This window comes from Delphinus delphis, chromosome 9 (assembly GCF_949987515.2).
Source record: "Delphinus delphis chromosome 9, mDelDel1.2, whole genome shotgun sequence".
Taxonomy (NCBI): Eukaryota; Metazoa; Chordata; class Mammalia; order Artiodactyla; family Delphinidae; genus Delphinus; species Delphinus delphis.
Window position 1 is genome coordinate 45945397 of NC_082691.1, and position 20255 is coordinate 45965651.

General features: G+C 36.2%; 1 protein-coding gene across 1 annotated transcript in view; it reads right to left on the reverse strand.

Moving 5' to 3' along the window:
• Window positions 1-260: 260 nt before the first annotated feature.
• GLCCI1 (glucocorticoid induced 1) overlaps window positions 261-20255 on the reverse strand; it is a 120527-nt gene continuing 100532 nt past the window's right edge. The window contains exons 6-8 of the mRNA XM_060020466.1: window positions 17332-17542; window positions 4325-4445; window positions 261-3167 (exon numbers count right to left, since the gene is read on the reverse strand). Coding sequence (XP_059876449.1) covers window positions 2819-3167; window positions 4325-4445; window positions 17332-17542 — 681 coding nt within the window. The 3' untranslated portion in view covers window positions 261-2818. The remainder of the gene's footprint in view (window positions 3168-4324; window positions 4446-17331; window positions 17543-20255) is intronic.

A 20255-nucleotide genomic window follows, 5' to 3' on the forward strand; every position in this document is an offset into this window, starting at 1 on the left:
GCTCATAGCTGGGAGCAGTACAAAGACTTGGAACTTCAGACATCTAGCTTCTTACCTTGTGATGGAAAGTGTGTACATTAAATGTCAACAGGAAACCAGGCTGTGGAAATCTGATCCAGTCAGACTACCTACAACCCAGAGATGCAGGTCAGGAATTGAGTGAGTACTGAATACTGCCACCTCCCTGAGCTGAATTCATCCCTGTCAGGTAAGATGCTAAAAAGCTCAGTCTTTCCAAAAACGTACACGAACTATTCCAGTTTTACTAATAACTTTATTTAAATAAGAAGACACAGGAACTTCTATACTGAAAAAATACAAAACAAAAGCCACACATTTCCTTGTGTAAAGCCATATTGTATGGTAACTCGAATACTGTTCAGCGCAGTGGCTAGAATTAAACAGTACAACTATATACAAAATTTAAACAATTTCTGACAAATTTCTACAGCTGGATGTAGGATACATTTGAGCTCAACAACTTCTGGGAAATTTACATGGCAAAGCATAAGCTTTAACACATTTGGTTCAAAACTTTAATATATGCTAAGAACAAATGTACAACACAATTAATATTTAGTTTTCTCATGAGAAAATAAAAGCACATGTCACTATAAATATCGTACATCAGATTTCATTACCAAAAAAAGCATATTCAGTCCATCGTTCAGAAACTAATATTGATACTATTGCATCTTATTTGGACAAAAGCAGAGCATAAGATCAACACATTATGTAATGCTAAACCAGATATCAGAAGTTAATGGAGCTCATATTTATCTTACAGAACTAATATTTTCTCCCTTTAACCATAATCTACAAAATATAGTATTTTCATCAAGGCCTGAGATTATTAGGGTTAAAGGTTTCTTCTGCTGAATAGATTGTTTTAAAACGTTCCCCTGTGAAAATGGCGAAAGTAAACTGAGTCCTTTCCCATGACAGTCTCCTACAATATAACACTGACTAATTTAAAGGAGCCAGAATGCACCTTCAGGAGAGAATATTACTGCAAACTTTGGTGGAAAGAAGATAATTGGGATCATGACAAAATAATACACAGAACACATACACACACAAACATATACACACATATATATATCATTTGTTTTAAAAAAAAGAAAATCAATGGTGTTGCTTTCTTCTTTATCAACTCTTCCTTCTTCAACCTCCTTAGAAAATAAAACAAAGAAAAACCCAGGAATGACTGAAAGGAACTGAAACGTTCCTGTAACTGTAAGCACCTTGTTCCCCTAATTCTTAAGAAAACTGTGCCATACACTTCAGATGCAGATGAAACAGTTTTATTGAACTGAAAGCAATGGAATAAAAATAAAGAAACTTCCCTTTGCTTTTGAATACTCTCTTTGTGCTGCAGAAAACAATGTCTGAAGTTGGGCTCTTCCACTGACCAATCAGGAATATCTAGGGCTCTCTTCACACTTAGAGAAGTTAGGTTGAGTCTGCAAGTTCAGGGCTCTTTACTGGGGTTTATGCTCTACTTCGTGCATCCAAAATGTGAACAGAACTGTTAATGGTATTATTATGAGAGGCTTGAGTAGAGACAGCTTCAAACTACTGCATTTGTAAGTCACCACATAACCTGCTTACTTATGTTGAATTCTGAGACTCACATATGCTCTCTCTGTGTGAATGCAACTCATGCACCTGAACTGCTTGAGGAAAACAATAAGCAAAAGTGTGTCATTTCTTAACCTGCAAATTAAACAATTTCCAAAAGAGAAACTAAACATTAATATGCCTTTTGATAGAACAGTAGCATTTCATGACCCTGATGGCCAATATAAACAAAAAACCTCAGCCATCCTCCTGTGAAACTGCACTGGTCCTGAAATTAGACCTAGACATTCTTGTCTTTAAATTCCACACACACAAGGTGGAATGTTTTTGTACAGCCTAGTACTGGACATTTTATTTGCAACATTGTATCAGTCATTAACCGAGCAACACCTGAACTTGTAAAAAAAAAAAAAGCCACATTTACACATGTTGAAACAGTGAATGCAACAGTTGTTTTACGTGTAACCACATGACAAAAGTGATGTCAGACACCACAGATTTGCTGGTTCTCCTCATGTTCACCCATGTCCAGGATTTCTGTTCTCCTAGGGTTGAATGCACTTCTTATTCTAAGAACGTGGAATGTAATGAGGAAAGGGAAATGCATAAAATAAGAAAAGGCAAAAGAGTGATGTTCCCTCTTTAGCTTTTTAGCTGTGAAATAGTTAATATCCCAATATGATATACATTCCAAGTTACCTGAGTTTAGACTTCAACTGAAGTACCTGAAGCTAGGCCATAGGGTGGGCACTGTGCAACTGTTGTGGCCATTTATTTATTTATTTTTTTGCATTGTATGTATTACAGAAGTTAGAAACAAACACCTGGATCAATTGTAAACATAATTCTGAAGTACAGTATTTTTCCATAGGACAAAACACAGCAAGACATTTTCTATTTAGACAGGCAACTTTCTGATATAGAGCTTATTTATACTGAAGAGTTTGGAACAAAACACAGGACACAGTACTAATCTGTCAAACATACTATGAAATGCATAGTCTCCACTTAAAATGCTGAATGATACACACATTTTTGCAAGCATTACTGCTTTCCACAAAAACTGCTGAATAGGAGTTCCGTCCCTGCCAAGATCAGTGTTAAGAGATACTTTATGATGCTGATAAGTATTCTGTTGGTGGTGGTGTCAGGAAGTTTGTCACTCCATGCAGATAGATGTCTGAGATCTAGTTCCTAATCCAGGGAACACAGGGTAGAGGCCAGCTCCCCCTCTGCTTTAGATGATCACGTAGTTCTGAGCGGAGATGTGCTCCTCACCCTGCAGTTCCTGCAGGAGCTGCTGCGGCTGCTGGGATGGCTGTTGGACAGAGGCCTCTGTGGAGCCCGTCACGCTGGTGTCATCAGAAAGAGATGTAAAGGAAACCCGGGAGGAAAGCTGCTCCACGGTCAGGGTGGCCAGAGCTGAGCTCTGGCCAGAGTTAGGAGAGTTCTTGAGCATCAGGTCAGAGGCAGGTAGGAGAGGGCCTAGAAGTTTTACAGGACAGAAAGCTGATCCGGTTGGGATGAAATTAACCTTGTTTTTGTCAGGACATGAAAAGAGAGGGGCTGCGATAGGCTGGCGAGACCTAAAACCATAAAACAAAATTAGGTTTACAATCACTAAAAAGTTAGGCACTTTCTGAATTAATTGGAGTTCTCTAAAACAGCTAAAATGTGGATGGCAGGGAATGAATTAAGTGTACACAGAGGGGTAAACATCTTCCATAGCACAAGTCAGCTGGCATACTACTGATGTACACAGCACTGAGGTGACATTTAAAACAGAAGGATTTTCAAAAGGACTCTGGGCAAACAGAATTTTTCAGAGATTAGTTTGCTTTCATTCATTTAGAAACATGGATTATGCGATGTTAAAATGACCTTTTCTGTTAAGTACATTGGGAGAGGGATTACCCAATCATATATTTGGTTTTAAGCATTTCCTCCTTTTTCTGTATCTCTATACATACTTCTACTAACACAGATCAGGAAAAGTAGTTTCAGTAGTTTCTTGATGAGTCAGCCCAACAGAACAGCGTCCACAAGCCCTTCCTCTCCTCCCCTTCCCCGGGAACTAAGCCATCAACTCCTGCAAGACCCGTCTCTGTCCCCTTCTACGTTACAAGAGTACAGCAGCCTCCACTAGGGCACCTGCACTGGGACAAAGGGATGAGTGAGTCCAAGAGCCACACGCTCTTTTTTTGAGTTATTCTGCCAGGTATTTACAGCATGAACCTCTTTTCCCTTTAATTTCTATTTTATACGTACCGAACTTTCAAAAAGAAAAAAAAAATCTGTGAACAGAAAGTCTAAATTCAATGAATACACATGCTAGATGTGTCTACAGGGAAGGAGACGAGTTAGTGAGTTCCCTCTGGCTTGTGGTATCACTATCGTTAAGGCTAGCCACACATGGATATTCACTTTGCTGCTAAATGTCTTTTTCTTTTTAGCCATCTAAATTAATAGAACTTTTGAAAGGAAAATTCTTAATGATTAAAAATAAATCTTTTAGGTAGTAAGGATGAATTTCCAAGTTTCTTTGTATTAGCATATTTCCAGCACACAGACTCTAATTCTCCTTCAATAAGATCTCTTTTGCCTATTCAACTCTCTTTTCATGATTTGCTTTTGGAACACATTATCAGCTGGATGGAGTAGTTGATTAATCTGTAATCAACTGGTCTCAGTAAAAAGCTTTACAGCTTTGCAGATCCCAGCTGACAGAAAAGACATTACTTACGCCATTTCCTCAAAGACCTTCACTCGCTCACATCCCTCTGGGGGCTCCCGTTTGAACATGTAGCTGTTGTTTGGTTTGGGAGATGAAGCATACTTGGGTAACGGTGAGCTACTCCCACTGTCTGTAAATTTAAAGCAGTTATATTAACTAGTGATTGAAAGCTCTTTTAAATTAAATTTGATTTCCAAACAAGCAGCCTTTTGCACAGTTTATCCACTACTGCCCCTTGGCTTCCACCACAGAGCTTCCTTTATTGCAAAGCTGTTTCTAACATCCTTGTGTAGTACATATCTTATGAATAAAAGCTTCAATGCAATAGTAATCTGCCATACCACAGAACATAAAAAGCAGATATTTTGGTCCAGACAACTGCATTTTGAGTAAAGTAGAGCTGTAATCCTGAAAATAAATACATCATTATATATTTCAAAAAGGTAAATAAATGGGGTAATATGTATAGCCATGCAGAATTTTAAGAGATTAAATACAGCATTCTCTATATTTTCTCACTGTTCAACCAATTTAATTGAAAATTTTAATATGTAGAATAATCTTCATTACAAAAGTTCTTAGCAGAAACGTTAGTTTTACTAAACACTGTGAATAACATGTATGCAGGGAAAAAACAGGCTTATAACACAATATACTTTCCCTTGGCCCACAATGAAAAAGGTAATGTTCAGAATTTTGCCTTTAAAATGTCTATATAAAAGAATTTTTTGAGCACTATTTGTATTTTCGCTGCTGGAAGCACGAGGAATCTAAAAGCATCTCTATCTAACATGTTTTCTTCGTATTTTTGACCAAAAAGAAGTGGCCTATTCATGAAAAGCCATAAAACCTATATGCAGTTTCTCCCTTTCCTACCTGGCAAAGGATTTTGGAAATTCATATCCACCAAAATATGTCATTATCTTTTTAAGATGCCAAGTTGTAAAGTCAGTAACATACCTTTATAAATACAATAGTCCTATTTAAACAAATTCTGACTTAATGCAAACCAATCCCCCATGCTAAAATACTAAGCACATCACCTATTGAGATGTAGTATTTTCGTATGTATTTTGAAAGATGGCATTAGTACCATAAATTTCAGGTGTCACAATTTTGATAAGTTGCTTCAGTTTAGGATACAGTACATGGTCCAACATTCAGAATCTGAGTAACAGGGAGGGTTTTTTTAATCATCATTAATGAAGTATAATACACGCTTAGAAAGTAGACCCTTGAGGCACACTTAGAGTGTACTTGGTGAATGACTCAAAGAGCATCTGTGCAAGTGTTGGGCATGCAGATGTGTGCTTATATTTGAATATGGCTATATCTCTGGCTGGGAAATCATTGCCTGCAAAATAACAAGGCCACATTATTGGGAAACCTAGAAAACCTCATAGTTTCTCCATCACTACTGTTACACATGTCCATAGAGATTATGCATAGTCTCTGGGAAGGAATTAAGTCTTAGAGTTACGTTGGGTTTTTTCAGACTTGAGGATTTTCTTAGACTCAACATTTATCCTATATTGCTTAAACAAATGGGAGGGAGGAGAAGGAATATTATTTTTTCTCTTCGGTAGATGCAAAACATCATTAACCTGACTAGAGTCCGACTTCGCTGCTATTTGAGCTAGGCTAAACCAAAACGACTGGTCTTCAATCAAAAACTGGTGGGAATGAGGTCTTGAACTCGGTATAATACCAAAAATACAGGTTGACTTTGCTTTATTATCCAAGCAACGACCAGCCATGCCAAGGATACATGAAAAAGTAGCTATGGTTGTGTAGTGCCTCCATGGAGAGGACACAGCCCTGCTGCACGCAGGATGGGCCTAAAGCCATGGGCTTGATGCCTTTAACAAGCCTTTTCTGCCATCAGCAGGGGTGTGACCAGGTCAGTAGTTAAGAATCCACCCTATTGTCATGTAAGAAAAGTCATCTTGGCCACTCTTACAGTCTCCTGTGTTCTATTTCTTATTACATCATCAGACCTACCACATGATTTCTCTCATAACATTACTGATGGTTTCAAGGGACCTTCCCAGAATTGAAAGCTAGATGTGAGTTGGATAATCAGCAAAACTAACTGTCTTCCTATAAACAATCTACAATGAATTAAATATTAAATGGTTTTTCTCCTTGAAATTTTTCTAATTTCCGAGGCTTATATTTTTACAGAGTTTTACCCACTTAAACATTCTTTTATTGGGGGCAGGGAGGAGGGTGACAAATGTTTAAACAAACAAACACAATATATTGCTATCCCAGAAAGATAGTATTCAGTGCTATTATACTGCCTTGACTTTTCAATAAAAACTGTTTGTTGAGAATATATATATACGTGTGTGTGTGTGTGTGTGTGTGTGTGTGTGTGTGTGTGTGTGTATGTATGTATATATATTACATTTAATGTTTGGTGGTCTGGAAAGACAAAGCTTGAAAGAAAGAAATTTGGAGCCGTAAATAGATTTCTTAAATCTGGGGTTTTCTCCTCAGGTGAATATGCAATCTGATAGAGTGCAAAGAGGAACAGGGAATGGAGACAACTTTCTGGGGTTTTAGTTCTGTCACTAGCTGTATATAGTTGTATAACCTTCAACACAGCTGCCTCTCTAAGTTTCTATATAACTAAAGGAATTTCCATTCCTAACTCTAAAATTCTGTGATTTTTACAAAAGGTTCTAACATACAAAAAAGGAACAGTGTACCAAAATATTTTTTTTTGCTTTACAAATGGCATGCTTTAAAAACAACTCCCACGAGCAAACTATTCTACCCATTCCAAGCTTGGTTGTCTAACTCCTGCATTTAGAACTCTGTGTTGAGTTTAATAACCACATTTCATTAAGAGAACATTATAAATGTGAGGTAAGCATGCTTGCTCAGGAGATTCAGGATGAAGTCTCATGGTAATCTTAATTTAATCCCTCCTGTTCACAAGCATGATACATTTTCTCATTCTCTTATCCCACAATAGGATAATAACTAGACACGTAATTGAGATTAAGTTAAATGTTACTTTATGTTCTTATAACCTCATAACCAATGAAATTAGATGTGATGAATATAATTATTTACATATCTGTCTGCATTCATAATAGTTTCATCTATATTTATAACAGAATCACCCAGATCTCAAAATTAAGAGTATGGAAACATTTTTTTGACTATTTTATTATAAAAGATTATAATTATGCATGTGTACCATATTTACAATTAAAATATAAGGAGTTTGACAAACATTTTAAAACACATCATAATGAACTAAAGCTTGGAAAAGTTAGAGATATTACTGAAGTCTGAAACTCCATATAGAAACAAGATTCATTAAACTATGTGTACTTTTATAGTTTTAGAGTTTTCTGAATTTCTCCTTATAAGTGGCCTCCATTACTTCTGGTATATTAAGTTGTATGGCCAATAATTCTAGTATAAAAAAAACATATATATTAAGTTGCTTCATTTATGTAGGAAGGTATGTAAAATCTCTGCCATGGTTCTTTTCTAGCCCTAAGTCTTTATACGTGCTTTATCTCCTACTATCAGATTACTTTATCAAATTAAGTAAAATTAATTCTAAAATAAGCAATATAATTACAGGGTGGTGGTTCTTAACCCTGGTTTCACATTAGACTCATCAAAGATGTTTTAACAATACTATTAAATGCCAATGTTGAAACCTCACCCCTCAAGAGGTTCTGATTTAATTAGTCTGGGGCCCATTCCCAGGCATGTGCTGGCTGTTTTTTTTTGGTAAAGCTCTCAAATGCTTTTGAAGTACAGCCAAATTTGATAACCAATCATGAAAACATTAAAACACTGGTATGGAGTCAAGCCATCTGACTTCTGTCTAGACCTAACTGCACGGCCTAGAAAAGTGTGATCCCCTTGTGTTTTGATCTATAAAATGGGAATAACTACTGATATGATGGCTGTGAAAAATGTGTACCTGAAACAGAATAAGCTCTCAATAAATACTGCTACAATAGTAGAAAGAACACATCATTCCTAATTCACAAATTAACAAAGGTGAACCATTCAGAAATTAAGTGCCTATTCTACTTTCTTGGTAAAAGAGAGTAACAGAAATGTCATTTTTAATAGGTCTGCACACTAACTTTATTAAGGTATATAAAGGTAAGATTTTGTGTCTGGCGGGGAAGCCGAGTAACATTTGGAGTACCAGATTCTCTGGTTTATGACTGCCTAGTAGGAACTCTGCCAGTTCATGATGGCATCCTTTAGCATATGGAGATCTACCGTTCCGAAATTTTAAAACTAATGCCTAAAGTATACAGATTCTATAGATTCCTCTACGTAGAGAATATTTATTACATGTGTAGCAAGAGCCAGTAGAATGTAATTATTATTCTATCTTTCAAAGCTAGAATAACAGGCTGAGAAAACGAGCATAGAGTTCAACCAACACTAAACTTAGTGACAAAGTTAGCCAATTTAGAATAAGATTATAAATATGATGAACTAAATAGGATCTAAACAGAATTGCTATTCTAGTATTAAAATTACTTCTTTTCCAGAAAATGTGGTATGTATACACAATGGAATACTACTCAGCCATAAAAAAGAACAAAATTTTGCTATTTGCAGCAACATGGATGGACTAGGAGGGCATTATGCTAAGTGAAATAAGTCAGACAGAGAAAGACAAATACTGTAGGATATCACTTACATGTGGAATTAAAAAAAATACAACAAACTACTGAATATAACAAAAAAGCAGATTCACAGGTATAGAGAACAAACTAGTGGTTACCAGTGGAGAGGGAAGTGGGTAGGGGCAATACAGAGGTAGGGAAATAAGAGGTACTATTAGATATAAAATAAGCTACAAGGATATACTGTACAACAGGGGGAATATAGTCAATATTTTATAAGTATAAATGGAGTATAACGTTTAATAATTGTGAATCACTGTATTGTACTCCTGTAACTTATATAATAGTGTACAGTAACTATGCTTCAATTTAAAAAATTACTTTTTTTGCATCAGGAAATGAAATTATCAGCTGTAGTGTAATTTGATGGTCTAATGAAATCAGGAGAAACAACTGTATAGTGTTTCTTGACAACAAACTTTTGGAACCAGTTGGCATTACTGATTGTATTGAAAACCTGCATTTTCAGTGGAAAAAAAAAAAAAAACTGTGGAAGAGTAAGGAGAACATTTGACTTTTACAAATAGTCTCTAACGTTTCTCTACAATTTCAAAGTCAACCTTTTATGAGAAGGTTACAAAATTTTAATAAAACAACACATCAGCTATAGCTAAGATCTCCCTTACATCAGCATTCAGCAAAGGGTAAGGAGAGAAAATGTAACATAATCCTCGTTACTTATATTTTTGAACTTTGTCTCAAATAAGACTGTTTTGAATTAATGGGACTTACATTCCAAATGTAAGTTAGGCCCATTACATTCCAAATGTAAGTTAGGCCCATTAATTAAATATTTGTCATATGTGGAAGGTGTTTTATATTTTAATGATTTATTCCATATTCACTGAATTGGTACTAATTTACAAAATAAGCAAACAAATCATAGTTGTGCCTTTGTTTTTGTGTACTCACAATAAGTACAATGCTTCTTCTGCAAACATAATCCTGATATGCAGAACAACATTGCTTATTATTGTCTCCAAATCTGACTTGGCATCGTTGATATGCTAACTACTCACTCGGAATCTTACATGAACGCGAACAAATCACCCTGAATCTGACTATCCGACGTGAGTTAAAAAATGAAAGCAAATCACTCTGTCGAAGACAGTCTGCAAACCAATTTATAGACTAAAATCTTGTCTCTTATAAATCATAATGGTAAAACTAAACTGAAAATAAATTTCAGATTACCCAGAATATTTTATATCTTGAAAAGTAATGTAATTAAGGTTCTCAGCAAAATCAAAATCAGTCTGATGCGATCTTAGTTTTTTTATATTCTTGAGGTTTTTAAATGAAAAAATTTCTAGGGACATCAGTTTTCAAAACACTGAAACACACTGTTCATATTAAAGTGCTCCTAAAGTATCCTACGGGGGAAAAAATGAAAACTTCTAATAAAATTTCAATATAATTTTAAATGTACACTTATATATATTTACTGAGCACTTAATTATGTACAAAACAGAAGACAAAACAAAATGCTATGTATCAGGTAAAACTCAGTATTTCTCTCTTTTATTTTCCCCCCAATTCTTGCTAAAGGGAAATGGTATTATAACATCTTTTCGGCAGATAAACAAATATAATCTTAAACTTATATAATGGTCATCTTAAAGCCTGTTCCTTCTCTGACATTCACTGCCTTATTAATAGTGGTAATCGTTTTCTTATGTCCCAAGTCAGAACTTTGTTAGAACTTTGCCTTTATCCTCATTTTTCTAATCCCTCACCTTGTACATCTAATCAACCACCAAATGCTGCTGATTCTTCTTCAGTCTATTTCCTCCAATTCCTTTGCCCTACACCTGTGGTCTCCCAATTAAGGTGCACTAAACAATCTGCTGATATGCAGGAAGAAAAAAGAACATTTATACATATTTACTTTTTATCTCTAAAAATAAGAAACTAAGCTTTACCAGCAAATATTTTATATATGGATTGAATTATGTACTTACATAACTTAGAAATATATAAATTTATATTACGGGTACAAATTAAAAATTGCTGAAAAAAGTATGTAATAACTCAAGTTTGGAGACGGGACTAGGCTATTAAAATAGCATCTTATCTTCCCCTCTTGCTGTCTCTCTCCACTTCTGTAGCTTTATCCTTAAAGCTGGTCATGTCCTTCAGCTCAGCAGTCCCCAATCTTTTTGGCACCAGGGGCCGGTTTCATGGAAGACAGTTTTTCCACAGACGGGGGTGGGGTGGTGAGGGGTGTGGTGCCTCAGGTGGCAATGTGAGTGACGGGGAGCGGCAGAGGAAGCTTTGTCAGTTCACTCGCCTGCTGCTCACTGCCGGCTGTGCCACCGGGTTCCTAACAGGCTGCAGACCCCTACGGGTCCACAGCCCGGGGGTTGGGGACCCCTGCTTTAGCTGACAAAAGATCTTTGCTTGGTTCTTCATTTCTTTCAGCAAGGCTACAAGGCCCTTATGAAATAGTGGCCTTTCTACCTACCTCTCCATTCTCACTGCTTTCTACTCCTTACCATTTACCCCTATGCTCTAGCCACACTATTTTTTTTTTTTTTTAACTGTTCTCCACACACCAGGCTCTTTCACAGCTGAATGACTGTGTAATGGCTATTCCTCCTGCGAAGGCAGCAAGTAGTAGTGTGAGGTTCCTACAGAAGATCTTTGTTGGCATCTGGACTCCAAAAGATTTAGGAAAGTTAACTTCATTTCTCTAAGCCTTAGGCTCCCCATTCTTAAAATAATGACAATGTCCCTCCTCATCGGATTGTGATAATATTACAGGGGATAACAAAGGTAAAGTCACCTGGGCAAATTTAATCATCATAACAATCCTATGAGGCAGGTGCCATCATTTTCCTTAATTTATAGGTGAGAAAACAGATACAGAGAGGTTGAGTAACTTGCCCAAGGACACATATTTAGTAAGTGGCAGAGCAGAGTTCAACCTGGCTGCACCAGAGTCAGAGTTTGTTACCATCATGCTATCTGCCTCACTGTTTTGATCCATCTCAACTCTATCGTCCTCATTAGACTAGACGATCAAGTTCCAATCTAACATTCCATGCTTCTCCTCAGTAGAGTCTTAGAGTTTAGGCAAAAGCTTCATTGGGTCTGCCTTCTGTTAGTCTCACAAGGAGACACAGTGCAACAAGGAGTGGCTTCAGTGTCCATATTTCTTCTCAGAGGAACATAAAAGATAACAGGGAGAAAAAAATTCAACAGATCCCCTTTCCTCTAGCCCATACCCTATTTTTTCCCCAGTCATGATCAGAGTAGAAGATGAGATGGATTTTAGCAAAGTTACTTCCCTTCCCCTAATTTCAACAGGAAATTTGAACTTTACGGCTTCTTTCTCACCAAAGGCCTATGATCACTAAGTTAGCATAATCTTAGAGTGGTGACTGTTTATTATCTTTTTTTGGTTGGTGGTAGCGGGGAGGATTATCATACTCTTCCTGAACATTCAAAAACCTAACATATATAACTTATATATAACCACTTAAGGAAAAAGATGCTAATGTTTTCAACAAAGCTATAAAAATATATTCTTAAAAAAATGGACATACCATGAAGAAGGAATACTCAAAAAATCTCGACTAAGCACTACTCCATGCTAATGCTAGGCGCCACTCTAGTTGCTGAGGATAAAGTAATGAGCAAAATAAAGTTACCTGCTCTTTATGGAGCTTATAGTCTAGTAAATAGATAATAGAAGATTAAGTGAAATTATATATGCGGACATATTAATCAATTTTGGTTTGCTTTTGTTTTAGACTCTGAGTTGTAACTGCTAGAACTGAGTTGTATACTTACTAATAATTTTGAATTAAGAATAGTAACTCATCCATAGAGAGCTAACACAGCAACTGCTATTAGTAAAATTGTAGACATTTTCCAAAAGAGGGGGAAAAGGCATTTACGGGATGCTTCTTATACGCATCAGATAAGGGGAGTATATGTAATTTTAGATGTACTCTTGAAAAAGCAAAACAGGGAAGATGACCTTAGGGATGTAATTCTAGAAAAGTTCACTTTTTAACCTATGGAATAACTCCTTTGTTGGAATAAGATTTCTACACTCTTTGTAGTTTTACCAGCAAGAGGTTCTTCTAGGATAATAAGCATCCTAGAATTATGTGGGGAGAATCTTTTGATTGAGAAACAGATTCAGGCTCAAAAGCAGCAATTTGCAAGGTGTGGTAGCTAAAAGAAGTATATCCAACGTATCTATTTTCACAATATAAACCACAAAAAGAAAAGTACCACACAATCTTGGCTGATTAGGATATCTAGAAGGTGGAGAGTTAAAGTATGGTAAGGGCAAAGGTCAAACAATGTTAAGAAATAGAGCCCTAAAGATGAACACAAATCGGGTTTAAAATGTATACAGAAAGGAATAAGATATCAAAAAGAGTCTCTTTTAAAAGTCTGCCTGGGGTCAGCCCTAGACCCTGAAAAGATAATACTTTTTTTTCTTTTCTGCAACTATGGGCTGCTCAGTCCTAATACCCAAAGTTTAGAAATATTAATATTTATAAGTTAAATCATAGTATGAGTTAAATAGGCTTATATGCATTCTGCCCTGGAAACTCCATCTACATGATATACATTTTTCCTGTGGGAACACATAGTTTAAGTTCCAAGTAATCAATTTATGGACTCTTGGAATACAACTCTTGGTAGTTGACCTGACTAGAATGGTTCAGTTGACGTCATGATTAGAATAATCAACGTTTCCACAATATCTTGCAAAACTGCAGAATTTTATAACAACCTGCCTAAGTGAATTGTGCCAAAGATCAACTACAAGTGGCAGACTGAAGTCAAGATTTTGTGGCTTGCTACCTTATTAAGGAAAGCTGGCAGAGCTGCTAAAACAACTAATATTTGACACTGCCATTTACATTATATAAATGACTGTTTTTCTCCCTTGCATTTTGGGCATGATAATGTAGAAGAATTTAGGCTAACTCTTAGGATATATTCTGAAGATGTCAAGATAATAAGAGCTCTTATTCTGGATCCCTGAATTCTCCACACAGATCATAATGTAGGAACTGTGGCTGTTATTAGGTTAGTAAGCCTAGCAACTTTACACGTTACCAGGCTGCCTTCAGTCTTTAGGTCACTGGAAAAATCTGTCAGAAAACCACCAAACCCAAAAAACCAAAACCTGAAGACAGTCTCTTAAAGGCTGGACTTTTCTCAATAATGAGAGTGTTTTTGTCCTGGCATTGCAACTGAAACAGCCAAAGGACCACTATGCTAATCAACTAAAATTATTTTTATAGGTCTCAAATTATATATGTGTCATGGAGAAAAACAGATGTTAGGAATAAGCAGAAATAATAAAGTCAGGAAAAGGATAGGAATAACAGATGAGTACTAGAAAAATAATCAGCTAACTAGCACATCTCTCTTTAGAGCTATATACTCACAATGTCTTTCCCTCCCCCCACCTGTGCATGCCAATCCAGGCACCTAAAGATGTCTAAACTAGCTAGTCTACAACAGCAACTACAGAATAGGTAGGTACTCCAAATCAATTCTAGTTGACTACAAAATTACAGTATCAATTCTGTTTTCAGAGTTAATGATGCACACCTATTAGAAATCTATAGCTTGCTTTTTTTTCCTCTTTACTGGAAATAAATGTAAAGAAACAAAAGACCAATTTAAGCTTCACTGTGGAAAAATGCAAATTGTAAGCTAGAATTAGTATCTTAAAAAAATTTGGACTGTCCATTCTGAAGTAATGAGTCAGAGATTATTCTATAGTTTGAATGATTTAAATATGTAAGTTTCAGAAATTGCAAAACTGACAACTCCCTCTCCTTTGTACCTTTAGTTTTCTGAACATACTTGTATAATAGTGTAGATATATTAAGAAACTTATGTCATGAGGTCTTAATTCCCAAACTGAGGTAGTTTTGTAGAAAACAGTCTTAAATGATTCTGTAGTCTTCTTAGTTTCTAAGGAAATTTTTAAAAAATCACTATTAGTCACACCCAACACCATTTATTGAGTGTTTACTACATACCAAGAGTTGTGCTAAGCACTCTGTTCCAATATCTCATTTAACTTCAATAATGGTATGAGGTGTGAAAACAAGTATTATCACCTTGTTTTACTAAGAACAAAATTTGTTTTAACTATTAGGGGAAAAACTGTTGGCCTTAGAGATGATGTGGACCAACGTTCTCATTTTACATTAAACAAACAAGAGGAACAGAAGAAAGATAAGACACTTGTGTCATGCAGGCAGATATCTGGTATAAAAGAATAGAAGGGCATAGAGAAAAATATACAACCAAAAGCAGTCTTAGAAAAAGTCTAACTTCTCTCTAAGAAACAGCCAGAATTCAGAATATTGTACTATCTCGAAGAGATACCTGCACTCCCATGTTCATTGCAGTATTATTCACAATAGCCAAAACATGGGAACAACCTAAGTATCCATGGACAGATGAATGGATAATGTGGTTCTAACTGGTTGTGAGATTGCCTCAAAGAATATAGTCCCGCAGAGGCCAAGAAGACAATCTCACAACCAGCTAACCAAAATGGAATTCATCTATCAACTTCCTAATACATCTCCCTTTTGGTTCAGCATCTCTCAACTATCCACAGTGTTAAACTTAGAAGAAAACAAAACTTCTGAATTAACTGCCTAGCCTTATTATCACTGTTATTTTTAATTTTAACCCAACTGTAAGTGCTAATAAGTAGCAAAAGTGGTCTGCACTTATCTTTTCTAGTGGTATAATAAAAAAATACGGGTTTTACAAGATCTGTTTCACCATATACCACCTCTGCAGCCTACAATAACTTATGATTATTGATGATTATTTAACATTTCCATTTACCTTCAAAACAAATACTCCTACTAGAAGCAAGGTGTTTTCTTGTTTGTTTTACTATGAAACATCCATACTAAAAATGCGAGGAAGTGACTGCTGTAGGATGCCTCAGTAAAATGAAAGTTTCCTAGTCTGCATTCTACAATAGCGACATTCCACTTGAAGCAGAGAGATATGCCTAACTAAGGTACTGCTTTCAGTACATCCTTAATGGAGGAAGAGAGTTCACAAGGCTTCCAATAAGGAAAAGGTGAAAAGGGGAGAACTGTTGAGATCCACCCACAAAGAGGACAAAGTCCAAAGTAGCTTCCATCTAACATCTCAGCAGAGAGTCAGGTGTAATGATGACTGAAAGAAGCCAGACCAAAAGCATACACACTCCATCAATCCATTTCTATGAAATCCAGTAACAGGAAAAAATTAGACTATGATGATGGAAGTCAACAGTGGTTACTTCTAAGTGGAGAGGAGAAGGATACTGTCTGTGAAGGGGGCTAGGGATCCTTCTGGGAGGCGAAAAATGTTCTGTATCTTGATCCAGGTAGTGGTTTCATGAGTGCAGACGTGTGTAAAAATTCAGAGGGCTTAGCACTTAATATTTGGGCACTTTAAATGTATTAATACCTCAAAATAAAACAAATTGAGGGGGTTGGGGGTCAAGTCAGGACAAGGCCCATAAAAAAATCCTGTAAGATTCTATAAACTTTAATTTTTTCATGTTTTAAAATTTGTGTTGCCTATGATCTTCTTGTGGTGAAAAGCAATAAATGTGTTACAAAGGAAGTTCAGTGTTTCTTTGTAAGTAGCTAGGAAGGTGGAAGCTGGGCAGTCTTCAGTACCTTCGATGTCTGAGTCTGAGGGGGCTAGAAACTGAAAGAAGAGAGTGAACAGTGGTAGCCAAGTGCCTGACACGAAGACAGGAGGACATGGGCAGACAGGGCTTGACAGGCAATAAGAAACCCCACGGGTTTTGCACTCTTATTGGTGTTAGTTAATAACTCATCTACATACCATAATATATTCCCTGATGTGCTACAGGTACTTTTTAAACTTTATCCCACTTGGTTAAAAATACACTCATTCTTCCAACAGATTTTTTTAGAAATTATTTCCTCCCAAATTAATCTGAATACGAAATCTAACCTCAGGCACGAGGAACATAAACTTTACCATAACCATCCTTAACTCTGGACAATACCAAGGAAAAAACTGTGTGTTATATGATGTGAAGCTGTACACATTCATTTTATAGCTTTCATTAGCTGTTATAACCATGCGCTGTGCTCCTCTGACACATTTATGGAAGATGTTTGCGAAAGTCACAAAGAAGGGGGTACATGAAACCAATGAACAAACCAACCTAGATCAACCAATCCTTTACAATCCCACCATTCAATGAAACAAAAAAGGTGATGTAATGGTCTAAGACAAAGAAAGTAGAATGACCAAGGCCTTATAACAAACCCTCTAAATGGATGATTTCATTCTCACCTTTATCACGATCATAGAGTAAATCTTCTGTTGAGCAAGGGCTACCGTCCTGGGATTCCGGGGGACAGAAGGGGGAAACACAGGGGGAGTGACTGCTGCAACTACTGCTGCGCTCCTGCACAGAGGGGGTCTGCGTGTCGATGCTGCGAGTGCTGCTGCTCCGGTAGTGAGCAGGGAGGGGGGCTCTCCGACCATCCGGGATATCCAAAGGCTGGAAGAGCAACAACCATCACACCGTCAGTGACAGTTCATATACTCCATCCATATAGAAAGCACTGGTGTTTCTTTTGATTTCATTTTGCAGTATTATCGCCACCACAGTTGATTCTTCAGAGAATAAAGATACCAATCTTGTGTCTTAATTTCTGCCAGTCACTTTAGGTCAGCACTCCCAGTAATACTCTTCAAGGACAGGGGCTTCTTTTAACACTGTATCCCTAGCACTGTGTCTGGCACACAGCAGACATTCAATAAACATTTGCTTTAAGAATTAGTCAAACCGCTCAAGAAGTCACTTTGACTTGATAATAAAAAAAGAGAAATCTCATATTCACAGGTATGGATTTCCATTTGTTCATTCTTCTTATTATTTTTTTACAAGCCAGGAATAGATTTTGCAGTTTACCCCAAATTTATAATAAAAGGTTTATTCTATTAGTACTCAAGGGAGGATATTAAGATAACTCAGAACATTTCTTCTAATTTGGTATCCAACTGAGTAGGACTACTAATGAATTTTGCTTAGTTCTAATGCATTGTTCTGAGTGGCAAAAATAAAAAATAGAAATGAAATTATAATTATAGAATCATATATGAATCATATATTTTTGACCCGAGAAGACCCTAGACCTCATTAGCACAATGTTTTTACCAATAAAGAACCTATAGTTTATTTTATTTTTTAAATAAATAAATTTATTTTGGGCAGCGTTGGGTCGTCTTTGCTGAGCGCGGGCTTTCTCTAGTTGCGGCGAGCGAGGGCTACTCTGGGTTGCAGTGGCTTCTCTTGTTGCGGAGCACAGGCTCTAGAGCGCAGACTCAGTAGTTGTGGCGCACGGGCTTAGTTGATCCGCAGCATGTGGGATCTTCCCAGACCAGGGCTCGAACCCGTGTCCCCTGCATTGGCAGGCGGATTCTTAACCACTGCACCACCAGGGAAACCCCCAGAACTTAAAAGTTTAGAGCTCCTGGTGACATGGTCAATTAAATGGCATCAGAGCTTCAGCTGCAGTGGACTCTTTCTACTCTGCTTCTGCTGTAAAGATATATCTTGCTAACTAAGTGAGATCAACAAATATAATTCTGTATATTTACAGTATTTTTGTCATTATATAGACAAGATTGAAATGCTAGGAAAAAAGAACCAATATATTCTTAGTATATTTACAACTTATTTTCACTGTTTACTGCTATTACTCTGAGCTTTGTCATTTCAGAGATTTTTAGAAACACTGTCAGAGGGAAAATGAAGTAAGATAAAATTAGGCAAGACTCAAAATATATCAATGTTTTTCTACAACAAATTAAGTGAAGGTCAAAACCTAAAATAAAAACTTCATCTGTCTATGCAGAGTTGCTAAACCAAAACTATACCATTTTCACAACCTGACAATGACCATGCTACTGTAAAGAGAATATTCAATTATGGAATATTAGTTAATTTTGTCAACAAACAAAAAAAGTAAAATTTTCCAATTTAGGAAAGAAATATTCCCAAAGAAATATTAAGTTACTTGGTCAAATGCTAAGAAAATTATTTATTATTTAAAATTTTTCTTTTACTTAACTAAATTTAGATTTTAATTACAACACTGCACTAAATTTTAGAATGAACAATTCTAAGAATAAATCATTGGTGCAGGTTTTTGGGGGTTTTTTTGGACAAAATTATGTGATAGGTGTGTGAGGTTTTCAGAACAACCCATAAAGAAAGATCATTTTGGAATATATATGAGGATTAAATGACAGAGGTCTTTCTTAAAACTTAGATATTTAAGTCAAGGAAAATGCTGCTTTAATAAAATATCAATATTGGTAATTAGTAAAAGAATAATGTATCAATTTGTAACTAAAAAAGTTTAAGAATTTGAGTTATCTTTTATTCATGTCCTATTTGATACAATCACTTTGTATTCCCATTTCTGAATCTTTAACTGGATAATATATATCAATTTCCTTAACCAACTTCTGTTTTCTTGGGGAGGGGGTTCAGAAGAATTAGAATAACAAAACAGATTTTAGAAGTTTATACATTTACACAAAATAATGATGGGAAATATAATTATGGGAAATATAAAGAAATGTATAAAGGCTTTATACATTTACACAAAATAATGATGGGAAATATAAAAGCTACTGACAGGTTCACTGATGGTGACATTTTGATTTATTAAAACTTTGAGGCACACTTAATCATAAATCTAAAAATTCTTAAAATTAATATTTTAGTTATAACTGTGTAGGTTACCCCAGAGTAATTCTGAAGTGGCTACTGTGAAATTAGAATATGATTTACTTAAAAGCAGAACTATGGTATTTTTTTTTAATTGGAGTAAAATTGCTTTACAGTGTTGTGTTTCTGCTCTACAATGAAGTGAATCAGCTATATGTATACCTGTATCTCCTACCTCTCGGACCTCCCTCCCGCCGCCCCCCCCCCCCCGCCCCATCCCATCCATCTAGGTCATCACAGAGCACCGAGCTGAGCTCCCTGTGCTATACAACAGGTTCCCACTAGCTATCTATTTTACACATGGTAGTGTATTTATTGTCAAACCTAATCTCCCAATTTGTCCCACCTTCCCCTTCCCCCCCGTGTTCACATGTCCATTCTCTATATCGGTGTCTCTATTCCTACCCTACAAATAGGTTCATCTGTAACATTTTTCTAGATTGCACAGATATGTCTTAAAATACCATATTTG